The sequence below is a fragment of the Sorex araneus genome, chromosome 2, assembly GCF_027595985.1.
Source record: "Sorex araneus isolate mSorAra2 chromosome 2, mSorAra2.pri, whole genome shotgun sequence".
NCBI lineage: Eukaryota > Metazoa > Chordata > Mammalia > Eulipotyphla > Soricidae > Sorex > Sorex araneus.
In genome coordinates, this window is record NC_073303.1 from 12169592 (window position 1) to 12192608 (window position 23017).

At 50.1% G+C, this 23017-nt stretch overlaps 1 protein-coding gene across 2 annotated transcripts in view; it reads left to right on the forward strand.

The window, feature by feature from the left end:
* Positions 1–23017, forward strand: part of CDKAL1 (CDK5 regulatory subunit associated protein 1 like 1) — a 658282-nt gene that overhangs the window by 88328 nt on the left and 546937 nt on the right. For both annotated transcript variants that reach the window (XM_055128799.1, XM_055128800.1), the window contains exon 5: positions 18671–18755. In XM_055128799.1, coding sequence (XP_054984774.1) covers positions 18671–18755 — 85 coding nt within the window. The remainder of the gene's footprint in view (positions 1–18670; positions 18756–23017) is intronic.

Genomic DNA, 23017 nt, shown 5'->3' on the forward strand with positions numbered 1-23017 from the left:
TTCTTTTACTCCTCTGTAATCACCACCATGATGGATACATTTCATATTATTTCTGAAGGCAAAACTTTTTTGTTGTTTCAGATGCTTTATTTAAACACCGGGGTTTGCACGGTCGTTCACGATACTGTTGTTTTGGCTTTTAATGTCCCAATGCCAAAGTCACATCACCAAAGTGACCTTCCCTTTGCCATTGTTCCCATTTTCCCAACTGCCCTTAAGCCCGCCTCCTTGGCAGGCGCACAATAATTTATTTTATATTGCTTGTTACATGGCTAAAGGAATTATCAAAGATACTTCGATAAAAGAAAACTTGTAACCACGCTTATATCTCACCATGGGGTTGTGAAGTCCTTGTCTGAGGATTTACTGAGGTCTTGGCTGCTGGTCCAGCCCTCTGTTGAGATTATCTATCTATCTATCTATCTATCTATCTATCTATCTATCTATCTATCTATCTATCTATCTATCTATTTATTTTTGCTTTTCTTTTTTTTTTTTTTTTGCGGGGGGGGCACACCCGGTGTTGCACAGGGCTTACTCCTAGCTCATGCACTCAGGAATTATTCCTGGCGGTGCTCGGGGGACCCTATGGGATGCTGGGAATCGAACCCGGGTTGCCACGTGCAAGGCAAACGCCCTCCGTACCCGCTGTGCCATCGCTGTAGCCCCAGTTGTTGTGATTGTTTTTCTGTATTGAGTTTCGTTGGCTCCCAGGTTTCTTTCCCATCTAACGTGTGTGCGCCTACCGGGTGTCAGTCCTGTGGAACCCCATGCTTCGGGATCTGTAGACACGGGCCGAGGAGTTGACGTGGGCGTGGCTGTGGGAGTGGGCGTGGCTGTGGGAGTGGGCGTGGCTTCCAGGGCTCCTGGAAGTACCAGGGGAGAGGGGCGGGGGTCTTTGGGGAGGCCGCCCACCCCCCCCCCCCCCACTCCGAGAACACTCCAGCATTCTCAGCCCGTTCACCAGAGCAACTGGAATGTTTGCAGTTCCCGTGTCTGCGGAGATTCTTAGTGAAGCCGTGGAGTTGGGGGGTCGGCAGGGCGGTGGTGGGCGGCAGGGCGGGGACCCCGCCCAGCCCCCAGAGTCTTCAGCTGGAAGACGTGTCCACCGACGGGAGAGGGCAGATGGGCTCCTTCTCAGAGATGAATCTGAAGGCCGGGCCAGTGGGTGAGTCCCCATGGCAGCGGCCGGGGGAGGCGGGCCCAGAAATAACGCTGGGAGTGAACTTTTTTATAGGGCCTCCCAGTGATGCTGGGGGCTGCCGGTACCGTCCCCCGCGGTGGTCGGGGGACCACGTCGAATTAGGGTTTGAATCTGGGGCCTTGCGCACAAGGCATGCAGTGGTTCCCTCCCCGCCTCCCCCCGTGTGTGTGTTTGTGTGTGTGTGTGCGTGTGCGAGCATGCACCTGCAGAGTGTTGTCTAGAGTAAAGGTCGCTGTTGTCTTTGTTCCTGTTAGAACAAGAAGATGCCTTGAACATCATATGATCTTTGTTACCAACAATCGAAAATATATAATCTAATGACGCCATTCTGACAGGTCTGACTGTTGGGGGGAAAACTCCAAATAATGATAATGAGTTTCCTGTCAAAAATTGAAAGTAATCAAAATAAGGAAAGAGTAAAGTGAAAATCATCAGCCACACAGGCAGAGGGGGAGTGGGAGGTGGGGTACGTTGGAGTTTTTGGTGGTGGAACATGTGCACTGGTGAAGGGATGGGTGTTTGAGCATAGTATGACTGAGACTCGATCCTAAAAGCCCTGTATCTGTTCTCACGGTGACTCAATTGAAAAATAAATAAATTAATTAAAAAAAAATAGATGCCTTGGAAGGAATTCCATATTCTCTATTGGTGCTTCCTCCTGGTCTCTGCGGAAGCAACTAACGCTGCTCTAGTCTCCTGGTTGGGTCTAATTTTTTTCTTTTAGTAAAATTTTGTTGTTTTCTAGTGTTACGTGATGCCTGGGGGTCAGCATCGCCCTTCTGGAGTCTGTAAGGCTCCCCCATACGCTCTCGGAGCCTCTACCATGGCACAGGCCAGGCCAGGCCAGGCCTCTCCACGGTCCATCACAGCCTCCTTCCCCTTGGGTAGCCACTGGGTTTGTTCAGAGTTGTTTGCATTTTGGTTTTGCCGCTACGTTAGCTTTGGGTTTTTAGGGCAAAATCAGCACCTGACTTTGACTGCCTGACTTCTTTCTTGGGTTTTGTTCGTTTGCTTTGGGCCACACCCGGAGGTGCTCAGGGATCGCTCCTGGTGTGGAGGGTGGCATGGAATTAGCTGCATGTCAGGCAGGCGGCTACCCCGTACTGTGTCTCTGGCCTGATTTATTCGTAGTATTTTGATGTTGTTGTTTGTTCTTCAGAAACGTGACCCAGCCAGGGCCTCACACACACACGGCAAAGGCTCTATTGCAAACTGCTTATCTGGCTTCTTCCTGCCATTTCTTTATTTTTGTTTGTTTACTTTTTGGGTCACACCTGGTGATGCACTGGGGTTACTCCTGGCTCTGCACTCAGGAGTTACACCTGGCGATGCTCAGGGGACCATATGGGATGCTGGGAATTGAACCCGGGTTGGCCGCGTGCAAGGCAAATGCCCTCCCCGCTGTACTATTGCTCCAGCCCCGACTTCCTGCCATTTCATTTCTCATCATCACCTTGAGCTTCATGTCTGGCCTTGAAATATGCAGCGTCATCCCTTTGAATAGCTGAATTGCTGTATCTTGTTGAGTCTCTATGCCACAACTCCTTCATCCAGGCTAGCTCTTTCTTTCTCTGGGCTTGTGACTTGAACCCCCTTCTACCAGGCTTTCGCCATAAATTAATTTGTCCCAAGATGAGATATAAGTATCTTATGTGCGTATGTAGATGGATCCCACTTGCATTTGTGGGGGGTGGTAGGGGTGAGGAGGGGACAGTCTGGCAGGGCTTAGGGCCTGTGAATCATATGTTCTGTGAAGGATTTAACTGGTGTTGGCTACATGCAAGGCAAGCACCCTACCCACTGTACAATTTCTGTACAAAATTTCTGTAAAAAATCCTACTTGATTTTTTTTTTTTTTTTGCTTTTTGGGTCACACCTGGCAATGCACAGTGGTTACTCCTGGCTCTGCAATCAGGAATTACCCCTGGCCATACTCAGGGGACCATATGGGATGCTGGGATTTGAACCCGGGTCGGCTGCGTGCAAGGCAAACGCCCTACCCGCTGTGCTATCTCTCCAGCCCCCCTACTTGATTTTTTAACTCCCTCCTCTGCTATTTGATGAGTAAACTCACATTTAGGATAATTTGATGCATGGGACTTAATTACTGCTATTTTGTCTTTTTTTTTTTTTTGTATGTTTGGAGGTTCTTTTTTTTTTTTTTTCTTTTTGGGTCACACCCAGCAACGCACAGGGGTTACTTCTGGATCTGTACCCAGGGGACCATGTGGGATGCTAGGAATCGAACCTGGGTCAGCTGCGTGCAAGGCAAGTGCCCTACCTGCTGTGCTATCGCTCCAGTCCCAAAGAAGGTTCATTTGTTTGTTTGTTTTTGCTTTTTGGGTCACACCCGGCGTTGCATAGGGGTTACTCCTGGCTCATGCTCTCAGGAATTACTCCTGGAGGCACTCGGGGGACCATATAGGATGCTGGGAATCGAACCCGGGTCAGCCACGTGCAAGGCAAATGCCGTCCCTACTGTGCTATCGCCCCAGCCCCTGGAGGTTCATTTTTTAAGGAGTTTTTGTTTCCTTTTTCATTGGGATGGTTTTCACTGGAGCTTCTTTGGATTTCTCCAAGTTTATTTCTAAGTGACTTCACTGCAGATTTTTGCTTTGTGGTCACCATGAGGTTTGAGTCAGCCTTTCAGTATCTAAGACCATCTTTCTTCTTTTTTTTTTTTTACTTCTTTGGAGGGACTGGTATTGACTTGTCTTTGAACTCAAAAGATTTTGTTCTGTTCCTCCTGCTCCTTTGATGTCTTGCTGACGTCTTGCTTGATCCGTGTTTGTAGTTCTGATTTTGTATTGCTTTTTACCACCCAACTCAAGGCTTGTTGTTCTTTTTGCTGTTCTTTCCCTGTGAAAGCACTCGCAGTTCCTGCTGTGCTGGTCTGGTGGTGGTGAACTCCGTTAGGAAAAGCTAATCTACATCCAGTCTACTTCTCCATCATATTTGAGTCATGATTTTGCAGGATAGAGTATTTTTGGATGGGAGATTGTTAAAATTTATTAAAAGTTTGTTTGGGGGTGTTGGGGCCACACCCAGTGATCCTAAGGACTTATTGCTGGCTCTGTGCTTCACTCCTGGTGGTGACCGGGGGAGCATATGTGGTGGCAGGGATTGAACCAAGGTTGGCTGCGTGCAGGGCAAGCCTTTCTGTTAATCTCTCTTGTCCCTTGGGCTGGAAGGTTTTATCCTTTAGGATGGTGACTGGGTCACAATTGCTCTGAGCCTGTAGCATTTCTGCCGAGCGACCTGAGATAATGTGAGTGCCTATGTGTTTTTACTTTCTTCTGTCAACGGTTTATTGCTTTTTCTCTTATTATCAATTATCTTTGACTTTCAATACTTTGACATTGTTTCTTGGGGTATGTCTGATTTTTTTTTTCTTTTTGGGTCACGCCTAGCTCAGGAATTATTCTTGGTAGTGCTGGGGGACCATATGGGATGCTGGGAATAGAATCCGGGTCAGCTGCGTGCAAGGCCAATGCCCTACCCCCTGTACTATTGCTCCGGCCTCTCGGAGGATGTCTTTTTTGTGTCCAAGAATGTATATATGTATATATATATATATATATATATATATATATATATATATATATATATATATATGGGTGAGCCTCATGTTTGATCGTTGGAGCTCTGTGTGCTCCCCTGAGCACCACAGGAAGAGCCCCGGAGCATGCTGGGTGTGGCCAAGATAGGAAGAAAGAGGGAAGGAAGAGAGGGGAGGGAAGGAGGGCGAGGAAGAAGAAAGAAGGAATTTGCTATTCTACCAGCTTCCCAGTTTTTCTTTACTCTTCCTGCTTCCGGGGCCACACCTGGCGGCGTTCAGGGCCTGCGTCTGGCTCAGTGCCTGCGGCGCCTCCCCCGGTGTTGGGCAGCCCAGCAGTGCCGGGGACTGGACCCAGGCCTCGCCCCTGTACTCCCTTGTGTTGAACCCGCTCCCCAGCCCGAGCCGGGAGTAACCCCTGAGCATCACCAGGTATGACCCAAAAAGGAAAAAAAAAAAGAAGAAGAAGAAACAAATCATACCTGGTGATGCTCAGGGGTTACTCCCGGCTCTGCACTCAGGAATTACCCCTGGCCGTGCTCAGGGGACCATATGGGATACTGGGAATTGAACCTGGGTTGACCGCGTGCAAGGCAAACGCCCTCCCTGCTGTGCTATCGCTCCAGCCCCCTCTGTTTCTTCTGTCTGAGAAGTTCTCTGCTATTATTTCTTCCTCACTTTCTGGGATACCCATTATCCTTCTGGTTCCTCTTCTGATGAAATCTGGGAATTCTTGAAAGGTTTCTTCGTGTTTTCTACCTCCTCGTCTTTCTCCCCGAAGCCTGAGTATTCTTGGTTTCTTCACTTCTCCTCACTCATCTCCTCCTCCTCTTCCGTTTGAATCATTCCTAGAATTTTAGCTTTGGTTTCAACGTACTTGTTCCTCTGGGAGATGGAGCCCATTAAGCGTTCCGCAGAACATATATATACATAGATATAAATATATACATATATATATAATTTTTGCTCTCCGTGTTTTTCATATTTGGCACTCCCGTTTGGAAACAGTTTTACTCTGTGGTGAAGAATTCCCTTTGCTGCTGTATTTCTTTTATTATTAATGTTTCACTTTGTGTTCATGTGTGTTTGATGTGTCTCATTGATTTTTCTTTTTAAAAGATGTCTTCATTTCATTGTCTGCCAGACTCCTTACTTGTGTCTTGCTAAGATTGATTTCTGAGGGCTTTTCTTTCTCATACATTCTCTCACCAGGTGTCGTCTCTTTCTGCCTGTCGTTTCCCGGCGTCTGCCTCCTTTCCCCGAGAGCAGGCGTCGGGCCTGTCGCTTAGGAGATGGGGTTGGCGTTTGTGGGCGGGGCGGGCCTCTGCTGAGGTTTGCTGGGATCGCTGCCCCTGAAGGAGATGACCAGCCTGCCGATGAGCCCTTCACTGGCCCCTGGCCCCTGGCCCCCGTCCCGATGACGCTGTACCCCAATTCTTCCTTCATGCCCGGATTGGGCTTCTCTGCTGTTGGCGATTTGCCATGGCGATGCTCTTGCCTGGATTTCCGGTGATGGTGCAAAGGGCCTGTTCCCCCATGCGGGTCTCCGTGGGCGGGGCCAGGCTGCAGGGCAGGGCCTGTGGCCTGACACGGATGGTTGGTGGCGGCTTGGCTCTCCTGATGCAGCGCCGCCCCTGTGCTCAGAGGGACTTGGGTCCGCTCTGATGTGCTCGCGGATTCTTCCTTCCATGTGAAGGAGCTTGCTGGGGGCACCCTGGAGTCCTGTGTGGTCCCTTGCGCCCAGACGCTGTCCCTGCGTGGATGACAGAGATGCCCGTTTGGTGGCTCTGACACTGAGGTGCTGGGGGGAGTGGGCAGAGGTGGGCTGCCCTGCTGTGCCTTTGAAAACGGCAGGGGTTTTAATTTTTTTAAAATTTTTTCCTTTTAGGGTCATACCTGGCGATGCACAGGGGTTACTCCTGGCTCTGCACTCAGGAATCACTCCTGGCAGTGCTCAGGGATGCTGGGAATTGAACCCGGGTCGGCCGCGTGCAAGGCAAATGCCCGACCCGCTGTGCTATTGCTCCAGCCCCATGGCAGGGGATTTTAGAGCTTGCTCACTGGGTGGGCCTGTTCGGGCACCTTAGTGAGTGTCCCTGAACCTGGGTTCCCCCGAAGTCTGGGGCCGCTCCCCCGCCCCAGTGACTCACACGTTTGCTTGGCTTTGGCCCTGGCTGCTGGGGCCTCACCTGCTATCTAACCTGCTATCTAACCCATGGGTCCTGAGCACTGGCCCTCGAGCCCCTGGCATCCTCCGGGTGTCCCTCTGTGGCCGCCGAGCCCTGAGCGCCCTGTGGAGCCGAGAGTTGGTGTCCGCGTGGCTTCCACGGACCTAGTCTCCGTGTGTTCCGAGTGTGTCCTGCGCTGGGCTCGGCGCTTACGTGCGAGCAGGCTCATCTGTTGTCTGGATTTTTGCTCCTCTCCTCTCCTCTCCTCCCCTCCTCTCCCCTCCCCTCCCCTCCCTTCCCCTCCCCTCCCCTCCTTCCTTCTTTCTTTTCTTTTCTTTTCTTTTCTTTTCTTTTCTTTTCTTTTCTTTTCTTTTCTTTTCTTTTCTTTTCTTTTCTTTTCTTTTCCTGGCATCAAAATCCAGAGGGAGCTTTTATATTAGATTCAGCTGCCCAGGGGCTGGAGCGATAGCACAGCGGGGAGGGCGTTTGTCTTGCACTCGGCCCACCCGGGTTCGATTCCCAGCATCCCATATGGTCCCCCGAGCGCCACCAGGAGTGATTCCTGAGTGCAGAGCCAGGAGTTAGCCCTGAGCATCGCCGGGTGTGACCCAAAAGCCAAAAACCAAAAAAAAAAAAAAACCGCAAAAATCAAAACAACCCTATAGATTCACCTGCCTAAACATTTTATTTTTTTTTTCTTAAATGGAGGGGGATAAAAAAAAAATGAGCATGCCGGGCTCAGTTTAGTCAGCGCCCGTTTTCTTGGCAATATTCGAGATCTCGCAGGCGAGAGCCGGCCTGGCGTCTGCCTCCCTCTGCCCATCAGAGCTGGCTGGGCTCTGACCCTTTGGGCCTCGTGCCTGCTGGCCTGGCATCCCCCGGGAACGCCGGTGTGTTGTCTTCCATCTTCCTCATTGGCACCGGGGTCAGAGGGAGCTTGCCAGGGCCTGGAGTCCTTCCTGGAGCCGCTCTCTGAGGCTAGCAGGTTGCAGAGGCCCGGCCCACGGGCAGGCAGGTGAGGTCAGCCCTTCCCTCCGTGGCTGTGGGTGCCCTTCAGTGCCGCCCCCTTGGCCTTTGTCTCCACTTAGGGAAATAGTCCTTCTCGGCTGTCAAATTCATCTTCATGAAAAGCACCACTCTTGGGGCTGGAGCAATAGCACAGGGGGTAGGGCGTTTGCCTTGCACGCAGCCGACCCGGGTTCGATTCCCAGCATCCCGTATAGTTCCCCAGCACCGCCAGGAGCGATTCCTGAGCACAGGAGCCAGGAGTAACCACTGTGCATCGCTGGGTGAGACCCAAACACAAAAAAACAACAACAAAAAAGAAAAGCACCATTCTTTCCCTGCCCACCCCCCCCTTTTCCCTTTATGGTGCTCAGGGCATTACTCCTGGCTCTGTGCTCAGGGGTCACTTCCTGGCAGGCGTGGGGGGGGCACATGGGGTGTGGAGGATCGAACCTGGGTCAGGAGCGGGCAAGGCCAACTCTCCCTGCCGGGCTCTCTCTTCAGCCCCACCGCTCTCAGCCTGAAGGGAGTGCTTCAGCCCCCTGGAGTGGGACCGGCTTGGTGTTTCCTGGAAGATGCTCATTGCCGAGCAGCCGAGGGTCGGCTGTCAGCTGGATGGAAACCAGAGAGTTTGCACATTTCTAGCAAGAGGCTCTCTGGGTGGCTGTGATTTGCAGCTGGGTCAAACAGAACGTTGGTGTGTCCGTTTCGCAATATTCAAACGAGGATGTTAGTGTTTCCCAAAGCCCGTGGACTTGAGAGTACGATTGGCTGGTCCTGAACCGCTCTCTTGGCGCTGTGCCCGTGCCTGGCACGCTCAGGGCCCCATTCCCTCGCCCCCCACCCCGGGCCCCCAGCAGACCCAGCAGTCGCCCCTGGCACCCCGGCCTTCCTGTGTGGACTCCCCCTTGTGGCCTCCTGGAGACCCCGCCGTGGCTGGCAGCCCAGGAGAGGATGGAGGAGGTGGGGGGTGGAAGAGAGGCATCTCCACGGGGCACCAGGGAAAGGGTGGGGGGCCGGAGGCCCCCGACAGTGAGCTGGGAAAAGGCAAAGGTGGGAGGTGGGACGTGGCAGGGGCTTGGGTGGCTGGAGGGTGAGGGCATGTGGGTAGCAGAACAAGCCAAGGCAAAGGCGGAAAAGGTTCACACTGGCGGGGTCTGTTCTGGATGCCCCCAGCTCCCCACCTCCCTCCTGCCCCAGCGGTACCTGGCCAGTGACCCCTGCATGGGGTGTGTTGTGGTTGTTTTTAATGTCTTTTTCGCCGTTTGCCTGGAGAGCTGTCTAGAGAGGGGCTCCGAGGGGCGTTTTTGCTTTTATTTCTTTATTTTAAAATTTATTTATTTTAGGGGCTGGAGTGATAGCACAGCGGGTAGGGCGTTTGCCTTGCACGCGGCCGACCCGGGTTCAATTCCCGACATCCCATATGGTCCCCCAGTACCTCCAGGAGTAATTCCTGAGTGCAGAGCCAGGAGTCACCCCTGTGCATCGCCGGGTGTGACCCAAAAAGCAAAAAATATATATATATATTTATTTTATTTTATTTTATTTTATTTTTTGCTTTTTGGGTCACACCCGGCGATGCTCAGGGGTGACTTCTGGCTCTGCACTCAGGAATTACCCCTGCCGGTGCTCAGAGGACTATATGGGATGCTGGGAGTTGAACCTGGGTCGGCTGCGTGCAATGCAAATGCCCTGCCCACTGTGCTATTGCTCCAGCCCCCCCTTTTTTAAAAAAAATGTTAAATTTCAGTTTTTATTTGGAGGTTTTGAAGGGAAGGAGGGAGAGAAAGAGGGAGCGAGTGGAGAGTAACGTGCTTGAGGGAGAAAGCAGGCTGCTCCAAGGGCGGGGAGAGCCCCACACCCATCCCAGCCTTAGGCAGGAAGGCGGGAAAGTCCACATCTCCAGAGGGGGGACGCGGGCAACCCCTGTGCTCAGGCACCACACGTGCTCGGCCACGTGGGCACAAGCGGCACATGGACCCGGGCCGCATATGCGCCCTTTCTCTCTCTCTCCTGAGCAGCCTGAGGGGAGGCTGAGTTTCGAGTCGCCCCCGTGACCCAGCCAGCTCCCCGTCTCCAGACACGGGCGTGGGGCTGTGCGGCTGTCCCAGGGGGCCGGGGCAGCTGGGAGAGGCCTTTGCCGTGGGCCAGATGCTTGTCGCTGGGCCCAGGAGGGCCTTGTTCCCAGACCGGGCAGGGAGCAGCCTCTGGGACTGGCCTTCCCCCACCCCCAGCCTAGTCAGTGAAGGCGGATGCAGGTTTGGGCCCCCTGGCTTGGTACCGACTAGGTCGACCTCCTTTTGGGGGTCCCAGGGCCCCGAGTTCCTTTCTGGCCAACTCCTGCTTGTTGTCGTCCTCGGACCCTTCACTCCTGCTGGGCTGGGCCATTTGTGCTTGCCCTGAGGGTGTCTGTGCTCTGCAGGCTTTCAGAAGGGGGGCGCCAGGCCCACCCCGCAGTGAACCCCCCCACCCCCCCACCCCGCAGCCTCGGCCGTGCGTCTGTGCCCTCTCAAAGGTGCCCGTTTCCACATGCGAAATGGGTCTCCCATTAAGGATACTCGAGACGGAGTCATTTCTGCAGTAATTACGTGTCGGGATCCGCCGTGCAATTCAATTTGGGAGGAGGATGGGGGGGGGGTGGGGAATTAGCCGGGCGCGCAGCTCCGCAGAGAGGAGAGGGCTGCCCGCGCTCGGAGTTTGATTAGGAGCAGCCCTACTTAGCCGCGTGATTAATTTTCAATAGTCACTGGGTAGAGCCGGCCCGGCTCTTAGTTCCCTTTTCAAAGGGGGAAAAGAAAAAAAAAGTTCTTTTCCCTGCAGACAGTAAACAGAGGTCAGGCTGACCCAGGGTTTCCTCATCTTATTTCTGCGAAGTGCTCGGCAGCATTATTTGAAAAGAACAAACTCATCACCCGAGTTATCTCCAGGAATAAGCGCGCCCCTTTACTGGGAAACGCAGGAGCCTCTCAGCACAGGAGGGTCAAGGAGGGTCAGCTTGCCCTGGCCTCACGGGGCCTGCACCTGCGGCCTCCTCCCGGGGGCTTTGCCCGTCCTGCCCTCCTCTCTCCCCCCTCCCTCCCCTCCCCCCCTTCATCTCCAGGCCTCCTTGTCCCTGGGCACCTTCCTGGGCCGCCCCTCCCATTGCTTCAGTAAGAGGGACTTTCGTTTGTTTGCTTTTTGCTTTGGGACCACACGTGGCCATGCTCAAGAATCACTCCTGGTGGGGCTCAGGGGACCACCCGGGATGCCCCGTGCAGGCCAGCACTCTCCCCTCTTACTATCACTCCGGGCCCCAAGAGACATTTCTTTTTTTTTTTTTCCCCGTGACTTTTTGCATCCCACCCGGTGATGCTCAGGGGTTACTCCTGGCTCTGCACTCAGGAATGACTCCTCCTGGCGGTGCTCAGAGGGATGCCTGGGATTCAACTCAGGCTGGCTGCGTGCAAGGCAAATGCCCTCTCCATTGTGCTTTCACTCCGAGCCCCGCCCCCCTGGAAAGAGAAACTCTTTTTATAAATTTTCTTTTTGGGTCACACCCGGCGATGCATCACCCCTGGTGGTGCTCAGGGGACCATATGGGATGCTGGGATTTGAACCTGGGTCGGCCGCGTGCAAGGCAAACGCCCTACCTGCTGTGCTATATTGCTCCAGCCCCAAGAGAAACTCTTTTTAGTGAAAAAACAAAGGGGGGGGGCTTCATCCATAAGCATCAGTGGCTGAAGCCTTAAAGAGGGGCTGCAGTTCTCCGAGACGCTTCCGCAGGTAGGCGGTGGTTTAAATACTGCAAGAGCACTGCACGGGCACGCCGAGGCCTTGCAGATGCTGGACCCGCTGTGACCTTGAGGTGTGCTCCCAAGTCCAGGGGTCAGGAAAACCCCAGAAATTGCTCTGGGGCCAGTGCAGACAGACTTTCTTGCTCCTTTCAGACTCTCCCCGCCTCGGTGCGTTTCCCCCTCCTCAGGCTGGCTTCACTGCCTGCTGCCCTCAGTCTAGCAGACTCCCTCGTCTGAGCGCTCTGGCCTCTGCCTGGGGGTTCCCGGGCCGGGAGGGAGTGGGGCTGTCTGGTGCTGCTTAGGGTTGATGGGAACCAGGGCCCGCTCCTCGAGAGGGCAGGAGGGGGGCGGGGAGCCTCAGCCCTGGCCTGGGCGTCCTGCGCTCAGGATTAATTTTCCTTTCCCTCGTGGGTCTCGCCCTGATTACAGCAGGCCCAGGGGCTTCTGCTCCAGATCCCGGAAACTTTGGAAATGGCCAAACGACTTCTTTTGAAGCCTGATTAGTAGTGGCTCTCAGAGACCACGGGGCAGCCTCAGGGCCAGGCCATTTGGTGTCTCCTTTTTTTTTTTTTTTTTTCCATTTAGTTGTTAGATACCTTCTGCATTATTTTTGATCAAGAGGCCAAGAGCCACGAAGGAGACTTTCTAGTTTCCTTCAGCCGAGAGTCTCTGGAGCCAGAGCGTCTGCGTTTCCAGCCGGGCCACCCCTCACCGGGATTCAGGCGAGTCCCTTCGCTTTCAGGGGAACTGGAGGGCGAGTAAACCCACCTCAGTGGGAAGGAGTAAGCCACGTCTGCAATAATGTACGCTCAGTAATGTTATCTGGCCGTCTTATTGGTAAACAGATTTTTCTTACGTTAGCTTTAAAAGTGATTTGTCTCATGCATATAAAAATAGTCTGGAAAATAAATGTATCTTGATGAAGGCAAACACGCGTGCACACACACACACACGTGTTTGGCCTCTCACTCAGAGTGGGGCAGTTTGACCATGACCATCATTTTCTTGGTTCAGTGAGTGGAAATGCTTCAGAGGAGAATGTGAAGTTCCCTAGGAAATGTGTAACGGGCCTCAGTTTTCGTGATGGACATGGTGGGGCACAGCAGGAAAGTAGTTCATTATATTCTCACCTTAGTGATTGATTCTGAGTTCTTTCTTTCACGATTGATTCTAAGTTCTATGGATAGGGAAACTCAAAAAAAAATTTTTTTTAAAGTTTGGTGAGTTTTCTTTAAAAAAAAAGTATCGTATACTTTCAGAAATCCAAATTGCAATTGGGTATAAATGAAATATTCATGTGTTCCTTCTCATGATTAGATTTTATGAGAATTGTAGTAGGAATGGCTTTGCAAGCTTTCAAAAAAAGAAACAACATTTTATGATTTATTTATTTCTTTTTGGTGTGAAGGGCACACACACCCAGTGGTGCTCAGGGTTACTTCTGCCTCTGCACTCAGGAGTCACTCCTAGCAGGCTCAAGGGGCCATATGGGGGGCCAGGGATTAAATTTGGGGTTGGCTGTATGCAAAACACATGCCCTACCCATTGTACTATCTCTCTAGGCCCTGAGAAAGAAGATCTTACTTAATTTTAATTCTTTAAAATTGAGTCACAGTGCGCTATACAGTTACAAGGTTGTTCATGATTGGGTTTCAGTTATAGAATGTTCTGGTACCAGTCCTTTCACTAGCGTACATTTCCTACCACTAGTGTCCCCAGTTTCCCTCCTGCCCCCTACCCTCACCCCTGCAAGAAAGAGCATTTTAAAATCTTCACAGGCATGCGATGTTGGAGGGGAAGTTGTCTTTTCTTATGTCCAAGGGCAAGTATTTTCTCATACAATCGCTTCTAGAAACGTTCTTTGCTTAGAACAGAATTTCCCTTCTTTTTCCTTTCTTCCTTTTTAGAACACAGTTGAAATCCAGGTTGTACAAATCATGGTTTGTTTTACCTGATATAACACTTATACGATAAACTTCTTCAGATTTCAGATGTATTTACCTTTCCGTTTTTAGCTTTTTGGGTCACACCCAGCGATATTCAGAGGTTACTCCTGGATCTGCACTCAGGAATTACTCCTGGCGGTGCTCACGAGACCATGTGTGATGCCGGGGATCGAACCCTGGTTGGCCCTGTGCAAGACAGACGCCCTCCCCGCTGTACTATCACTCTGTCCCCTAGTCTTCTCATCATGGCTGCACACTTTTGTTTTTTTGCTGTGTCCACCATCTTTAACTAGAACTGTGCAGTTTGAATTTGTGAATCTGTAATAGGGGCGTGTGCATGTGTGTGTGCGTGCATGGTTGGTTACGTTTGTAATTATGTGTGTGTGGTACGAGTGTCCTACAGGGGTATTTAGGAGACAGTCTTCTGCAGGCTTAAATTTTTGTGCATTTTCCCTTCATTGCATTTGTGTTGCAAAAGGTTTGTTTGCTCAGGGTAGCAGAGGAAGAGGCGGCCAGATTTTTCTTTCTTTGCTTGCTCTAGGTAGTATTGTGCTTGCTAATATTTCCCATACTTGGGTGAGAGAGAATAGGACTTTTTTCATTATGAACCGCAGTAACAAAGTGGAAGGAATGTATATTGGGATACATTTTTAATAGGTCAGAGATCTAAATGGATCACCATATATTTGTTAGGAGAGAGTGAGTGAATGCCTTAGTAATCTCAGAGTGGAGAATTTAATTGTGACTCAAAATTCAAAATGAGAAGAGGTTGATAGGTATACTACCCTAGAGATAAGGTATGATGAAACCCTAGAAAAGTAAAGATGATCAACTGCAAAAATATTGTAGCTTTGATGGCAAAGATTCATCTCTCCTGTCTTTTGTGTATTTATGTGTATCACTCAGTTAACACTTGGGATGAAAAGGCCTGTTAGAGAGCGAAGCAAAGGCATGAGTAGACAATAAATAAAACAAAAGAAAAGAACTTTCACTTGGCAACTTTCACTTGGCAACTTTCAACACGAAGCTCACTAATCATGTGAGAGAAATGCATATTGTCTGGGATCCAACCCCAGTGGCAAAAACACAAAGGTTCACTAGAACATGGCCTGTGTGACACTTGTTTCATAAACTGCTCCTAGTACCTTCCTCATGGAAGAGAACCGGGCAAGTGTAACGCAGTTACCCATGAGTTTATCTTTTGACCCAACAATCTCACATTGTTGGATATTCTCTGGCGCTAGTGTGGGAAAAACATGCAGTGAGACACACAGTGCTCTTCATTGCAGTAGTGTTTGTCATAATGGAGGATGGTGAGTAATAGCTCCTGTTGTTTGTTTTTGTTTTGGGGTGCACCCAGCGATGCTCAGGACTGTTTCCTGGCTCTGTGCTCAGGGATCGCTTCTGGCAGCACTCGGAGAACCATATGGACCATAAGGATTGAACTTGGGTTGGCTGCATACAAAGCAAACATCCTATCTGTTGTGCTATTGCTCTGGCCCCTGAGAAATAATGAGCCAAAAAGAAATATTGGGTATTTCTTTTTTTTTTTTTTAATGTAGAAGTACTGCTATTTATTCAGCCATTGATTAAGCTAATTGAATTAGGCATGAACTCCCCATTTGTTTTTATTCGAAACGTTGATTTTATTTTTCAATTCATCATGAGATAAAGTTCCAAAGCTTTCCTGCTTGAGTTTCAGACATACAATGATCAATCACCCAACCCTCCACCAGTGCACATCTTCCACCACCAAGGTCCCCAGTATCCCCCCCATCCCGTCCTTCCCCCTGCCTCCATGGCAGACAGTCTCCCCCCTTCCTGGATATTTCTTGATTGGTGGTGTTCCTTGGTAGTTATGCCAAGCTAGCCTGATTCTTCATTTTCAGATCATCTAGTACCCACACCCCTCCCCCTCTCCACGTTGGTATTTGAAATTGGGATACATGCTAAACTTGGTAGGACTATCAGTGCAACATTGCAGCTCCACTTGAAGAGCCGCTGTAGAGAGGACAGTGAACCTCCAGCTAATGGAATTGTAGTATCTGCCCAGAGTTGTTGAGTGAAAAATCAGACTAAGCGACAGTGTCCCTTTATGCGGGATAACAGTGGTTCACCCTCGAAGAAGCAAATATTCAAAATTAAGGAAGGACGATAAAACGTGTGGGGATCATCTTCCTTGTTTGTGAACAGCACTAATGCCCAACAGATACGTTTTTCTAACTCTTCCTCCTTTGGTCTTTTCCGTCTTTGAGTTGTCTTAACTTCCTCTTCTTCCTTTCTGTTTTTCACTTCTGTAACTTCTCTTTGGTGAGCTCATTCACTATGTTAGTTTGCCTCTTTCACAGGGTTTGGACTCTCCCCTTTGTGTGTGTCCCCAGCCTGAAAGACTGGCTGGATTTTGGGTCCCCATCCACCAATAAGTGACAGGGGCAACTGGTCTACTAGCACCCATAGCATGCTCAAGGCAGAACCATTGATTCTCTCGTCTCCAAGTCTGCTTCTTTCCAAATCTTCCTCCTCTCAATAAATCCCACCACTCACCCCTGATGCTTCAGCCAAAATCATTTTTTCCCCCTTTACTTCTGGCTCTGCCCTCAGGAGTTACTTGGACGGCTGTCTGAGATGCTGCGGATTAAACCCAGGTTGGTACTGTACCGCCTCTTCCTCTGCACAAATCCAACACATCCGGGAGTTCTCTTGATTCTGTCTCCAAAATACGTCTCGTTCACTTCCCATTGTTGCCGTTGCTTCAGTCGCATCCCAGCTTACCGTTATCTTTCACTTACCCCCAGACCAACATCTCACCTTCCCAACACTGACTCCCCCATCCTCCTCTCACCTTTGCCTTCCCCGCTTTGATGGTGAAGCCTTTTTGAGTGCTTCCAGAAGAGGCTTTCTGGAGTAGGAAGGAATTCCTGCTGGAAACACAGTGGTAGCTCCCGTTGGGCGACGAGAATGAATTGGAGACGGGGAGCTTTCCAACGCCGGCGGCCCCTGCCTGCCTCTTCTCTCCTCTGCTCCCTACCTCCAGACTATTCCCCAGACTCTTCCAGTTCCGGGGAATAGTCTGTTACTCCAACAGGGCGGGTCGGCCTCCTTGTGGGCCGATCTCTGTGTATCTGAGCTCACTTTGTCCTCCCAGCGCTCTTCCTTCTGAGCTCTGCATGGACCACTCGCTCCCAGCATTCGTCTCAGTTCTGTGCGAGCCTGTGAGGGAAACACTTTTCCCCACGAGCTCCCAGTTATTCTCTTGCCTTAATTATTCTTTCCCCTTCCCTGCAAGGCGAGCACCTTCCCCTCTGGACTCTCCCTCCAGCCTTTGGGCGTTGTCAGGTATCAGGTCACTGTCCGCAGCCCCTCGGCCCCGGTGCTCACCCCCTCGGCCCCCGTACTCGTCCCCTCGGCCCTGGTGCTCGTCCCCTCGGTCTTGGTGCTCCGAGGGCTCGCACACACTGGCCGCAGAGCACAGGCTCGGATCTGCTGGAGATCGCTCTGTTTCTGTGCAGACTCTTCCCAAGAGTGTCCAGGATCTTGCTTGCCCCTGTGGGTGGCACCAGGGCTCCAGCTGTGGCCGCCTCCTGGCACGGCTGGTGCTCTGACCGTGGCGTCGTCCCGGGAACCCTCCCACCCTCCTCCTCCATGGTCTTTCTCTTCCTTGCTCATACTCGAAACCAGCTTGTGTTGTTCCCCAGTCTTCTCCCCGCCCCCCCGACAGCCAGCCCCTGTGGGCAGCTCTTCAGGGCCGGCCCCGCAGGGTCTAGAGCGCAGCCTGGCACAGAGCAGCTCCTCTGCGGACGGAGGGTGTCGGTTGGTGCTCCTGAGTGGAGTGAAGTTTGACCAGGTGAAGAAAGATGTCCTGACCCCAGGCCATTTGCGTTCGGAAGTTGGAGGAGAAGCTCCGTGTGCCCTGGCAGAGTTCCCGAGGGTGACCGCCTGCCCTGCCTGTTGCCGGCAGCGCTTGGCCCGGCCTGTTGTTTTCGAAGGCTCTGAGTGTCCTCATGACCTCCAGGTGATGGAACAGACGTTTGTGCCAGGCAGGATACAGAGCGGACACCTGGCCCAGATGATTCGGCCTGTAGCATTTTCTTGGTCCTAAGTCTCTAGTCTCCATATTTTTTTGGCACACGCTAACAGTTGCCTATGACTTTTTCTTTTCTGTATAATGGGCTGTTCGTCGTTTGCTTTTGTCTTTTGAAATTCGGCATGCGGGAGCAGAGGGCACGCTGACCCAGTGAGGGGTCACAGTCCCTGAGCACCCCTAGGTGTGACTCTGGAGTACGGAGCCAGGAGTGGCTCCTGAGCACCGCTGGGCGTGGCCCCAACGTCCCCATCTTTCAGCCTCTCCAGAATCTATTGTTTGATTGCGCTGTGGTGCCAGTTCAGCCCCTGGCACCATGTCGTCCCTCGGGTGCTGCCAGGCTGGCCCAGGTGCCACCCCCCAAAGCCAACAGTCTAGCCCCCTGAGCGTCTGATGGTAAATGCACCAGGAAAATGGCTAAAATACGGCCTAACAGGGGGCGGCTCTTTCCTCTGTAGAGGGGGTAAGGCCAGGCCACTTCCCCTCTGGTTTTCAGTATTTAAACCCAAGTATCAGCGAGAGAAAACGCTGCTCCCCTTCTAGCCTGGCTTTGTGCATCCCTATGCTGCAGTCTCACGAATGTTTCCGTATTTGAACTGTCGCCTGCGTTAGTCTAAGCGCACCCTAACTGTGGGTCCCTCGGGTCTCCCCAGCCGAGCACCAGCATCTCTGAGTATCTCTGAATATCTGAATGTAATTCTGGGGCCGGAGCGATAGCACAGCGGGGAGGGCATTTGCCTTGCACACGGCTGGCCCGGGTTCGATCCCCGGCATCCTATATGGTCCCCCGAGCACCGCCAGGAGTGATTCCTGATGCAGAGCCAGGAGTAACCCCTGTGCATCGCCGGGTGTGACCCAAAAAGCAAAGAACAAAACAAAACAAAAACCAACTGAATGTGATCCCAACTTCTCGTTTCCTGTTTTCATTTTTCAACAGAGAACGCATCTGACGCAGACTTATGGCTTCTGAATAGCTGTACAGTGAAAAACCCGGCCGAAGACCACTTTAGAAATTCGATTAAGTAAGTGGAAGCTACTGTTTTTTACTGTTTTCTCTTAAAGTAGCAATCGATTTCAGGACATTAGGTTTAATTTAGTTAGTTTATTTTAAAATGTATTGGAATTTATTGAGATTTTCATGTGGGTTTATTCTTTATTCTAATGACATAATATGTTATTACAACTAGTTATTAAAATAATTGCATTTTTGGGAAGAGATCCTATTTGATTATGGTATATAATCCCCTTTTTCAGTTTTTTATTACTTTTTCATTTAATTTTCTATTGACTCACTGTGAGATACACATTTACAAAGTTGTTCATGATTGGATTTCAATCATATGATGTTCCAACCCCCATCCCTTCTTCACCCGTGTGCTTTTCCCACCACCATTTATCCCAGTCTATCCCCCCTCCCCCGTTACTGTGTCAGGTGATTTTCCTCTCTCTCTCTCTCTCTCTCTCTCTCTCTGGAAATTGGCTTTTGAACAATTTCTAATGTGACTGTTCAATACAAACTGAGAAGACACGTTGAGCCCGACTTTCAAGATGATTATACTGTTTTGAATTGAGCTGCTAAGACCGAAATTTGAATGTGGGGTTTTGTAAAGACACGATTTGAATGCTGGTGAAGTTCACTAATAGGAGATTTGAATGTTGGTTAAGTATTACCCGCTGTTCCTTTCGTGGGAAGTCTGGTCTGTGGCTGGTGAGACACTGGAAGTCGTCGGCTCTGTTTTCCCTGCCCACTGGAGCTGTTTCGGACACGAAGAACAACACCAGGTTGCCAAGCATTAGTTTGTTGCTTAGAGGTGGACATGTGGGCCCTTGCTTCTTGCTTCGTTCCCTCAAATTAGAGTTGCACAAGTGTCCACTTTTCAGAGAGTTGAGTCTCATCCCACCAGGCTTCTTAGGAACCGCTTTCTAGAGATATTTCCTTATTCTGTGTCTTTCCACCTCGACAACCCCCTTGGTCCCTTTTCATCGATCCTCAGGTCCAGCCTGTCCCCTGTTCCTTTTCGCCCCTGCCCTTTGGGCGTCGCGTCTTCTCAGCCAGATTCTAAAGATTCTTTACTTCTTAACTTCACCGGCAAACCTTTCCCCTGCCTCTCTTTGGAAGGGAAGTCTAACATGCGTACACAGGGCTTAGGAAACAAGTGTGCAATTTAAATAAGAATCAGCTCTCTCCTCTACCTACCAACCACCGTCAGAATTGGAGCTTGTTTGCCTCTTTCAATTTACCCCCGGAAGTAATCTTTACCCTCCTAGGAGATATATGCATTTACTTTTGGTAAAGTTGCCACCTATTATTTATATTTCAAAATAGCACGCTTAATTTTCTTGTTTTACACTTTCTTTGTTGTTGTGTTCTGTGATTTGATGCACGTCTTTAGAGTAATTTTAAATTATTATTATTATTATTATTATTATTATTATTATTATTATTATTATTATTTCAGGGTGGGGGGCATGTCTGATGGTGTCCAGGGTCTACTCCTGGCTCTGTGCTTGGGGGTGACTCCTGGGGGTACTTAGGGGCCCCTCTGGTACCTGGGTGAAGATGGGATCGGCTGCATGCAAGGCAAGCAAGCTCCGAGTCTTCCTGTGCTCGCCCCAGCCCCCGTGTCTCTGGGCTGCTGAAAGAGAACGACCTGCCCCTTCCCTGCCTTTCCCTGAACCAACATGCACCAACTTGTCCGTTTTGTTATTGTTACCCCTCAGGGTTTTTCCAGTGTTGCGCTTCCATGAACCTTGCTGGAAGTATTTTGCTCATGTTTTCAGGGTCTGAGTGAAAGAATCACTTCAGGGTCTGTACCTCAGAGATGAGTGACAGTCACAGGAGCCCCGTGTGTATTCACACTCTAGACAGCTCTTTTGTCTGTGCTCTCAGTAGTGAAAGCCCGTGGTCCTTCTCTCCCCGTGGCCACACCAGATACGGTCGGATTTCTAAAACGTTGCCTAATCTGGTGGTGGAGACACGATCTCACAGTGATTTAGCTTGCACTTTGATGGTTGCTAATGATATTGAGCATGTCTTTCTCTGTCTAAAGGCCATTTGGATTTGTTTTATTGTGGGACCACACAGTGCACGTTCTGTGTACTAAACCTTAGCTCTTACACACGCTGTGAGGAAGAGAAAGCCTGTTTGAAACTGATCATTCTTTGCTTTGGGTCGGTGCTAAGATCATTCTAGATGTTTCTTTTTGCTCTGAGAGCATGCATCTGAGCAGCGCATCCCCCCCTTTTTTTTTTTTTTTTGCTTCTTGGGTGACACCGGGTGACGCACAGGGGTTATTCCTGGCTCTGCACTCAGGAAGTACTCCTGGCAGTGCTCAGGGGACCATATGGGATGCTGGGAATCGAACCCTGGTCGGCCGCGTGCAAGGCAGATGCAATGCTCAGGGGTTACTTCTGACTCTGCACTATGGAGTTACTGCTGGTGGTACTCGGGGGACTGACCACATAGGATGCCGGGGATTGAACCTGGGTTGGTGGCATGGAAGGCAAATGCTCTTCTCACTGTACTATCACAGCAGCCATAGAGTTGATATATATATAACATTATATATATTTATATTATGTATAAAATATATAATATATAAATAACTGTATACATTATACAAATATATAAAATATATAATTATATATCGTATGCATATATATAATTATATGTGTATAATTATATATATGGGCTGGAGCGATAGCACAGCGGTTGGGCATTCGCCTTTCACGAGGCCATCCCGAGTTCGATTCCTCCACCCCTCTCGGAGAGCCCAGCAAGCTACCCAGAGTATCGAGCCCACGAGGCAGAGCCTGGCAAGCTACCCGTGTGTATTGGATATGCCAAAGATAGTAACAATACAATAAGTCTCTCAATGAGAGATGTTACTGGTGCCCGCTTGAACAAATTGATGAGCAACGGGATGACAGTGACAGTGAATGTTTTATATATATATATATATATATATATATATATAAATTTTTTTTTCTTTTTGGGTCATACTGGCATTGTACAGGGTTTACTCTTGGCTCATGCACTCAGGAATTACTCCTGGCGGTGCTCAGGGGATCCCATCTGGGCTGGGAATTGAACCCGGGTTGGCCACGTGCAAGGCAAATGCCCTACCCGCTGCGCTATTGCTCCAACTCCAGAGTTGATATTTTTAAGGGGGACATGATACTAGTTTATTCCTATAATGTTCTATTTAGATGCACAATTTTTCCAATATCATCTGTTATCTTTATAAAGTATTTCCCCCTTCCTTTTATCTATATATTACTTGCTCTCTCAAATGTTGATTGTTTTAGATATTTGTTGGTTCCTGGCCTATTTATTTGGTTCCACTAGAGTCTTTATTCTGTACAATATTAATTAGCACATATTTAAAATTAGCATCAATTTTCATTGGCTAATACCTTCATTTTGGCGTATCCAGTACGCACGGGTTGCTTGCCAGGCTCTGCCTCGAGGGCTCGATACTCTCAGTAGCTTGCCGGGCTCTCCGAGAGGGGCGGAGGATATACAGTAACAATAAGTCTCTCAATGAGAGATGTTACTGGTGCCCGCTCGAACAAATCGATGAGCAACGGGTTGACAGTGACAGTGAATACCTTCATTTGGTTTTGAAATTTTGAATTTCACTTATTTTTGGAGGACCACATGTGGTGGTGCAATGTGTTTGGGGGTGTGTTTAGGGGTCACTTCCGGTGGGGCTAGGGATAGAATCAGACTTTTTCGTCTTCTTTTGACTTGGCTTTTGCATAAACACACACACACATACACATAAGCATACACGCTTATATGTAATGCTAATTTTTAAAGTTAACAAGGAATAGTGTTGTGCCTTTCATTGTATACACCGAATCTTTTGATTATTTTGGGGGGAACTAATATCTTTACATTTTGAGTTTCACGCTCTATGGATAAGACACTTAGGTGTTTCTTTCTCACTTTCTAAGGATGTGTGTTTTCTATGACTCCGGGCATCCTCTACCAGGTATGTTCCTAACAACGTAGATCCCAAAACTTCTAGTTGTCGTTTTTTTTCCTGGTCTGTTTTAAAGAAAAGTGCTCTGTTGAGGAATAGTTTTCCTTTCCCCGTTTGAGCCCAGCGTTGGGTGACAGAGAGAGCCCCTACCTGCCTTGCAGCGGGGAGGGCGCAAGTGAGACCCCCCACCCCACCTGCCCTCATCCCCAGAGCCATCTCCATGGCGCTGCCCGTGTGTCGCCCAGCCTGATGCCTGCCAAGCCCCACCCCTCTGCTGCGTGTGAGCACTGTGGCTG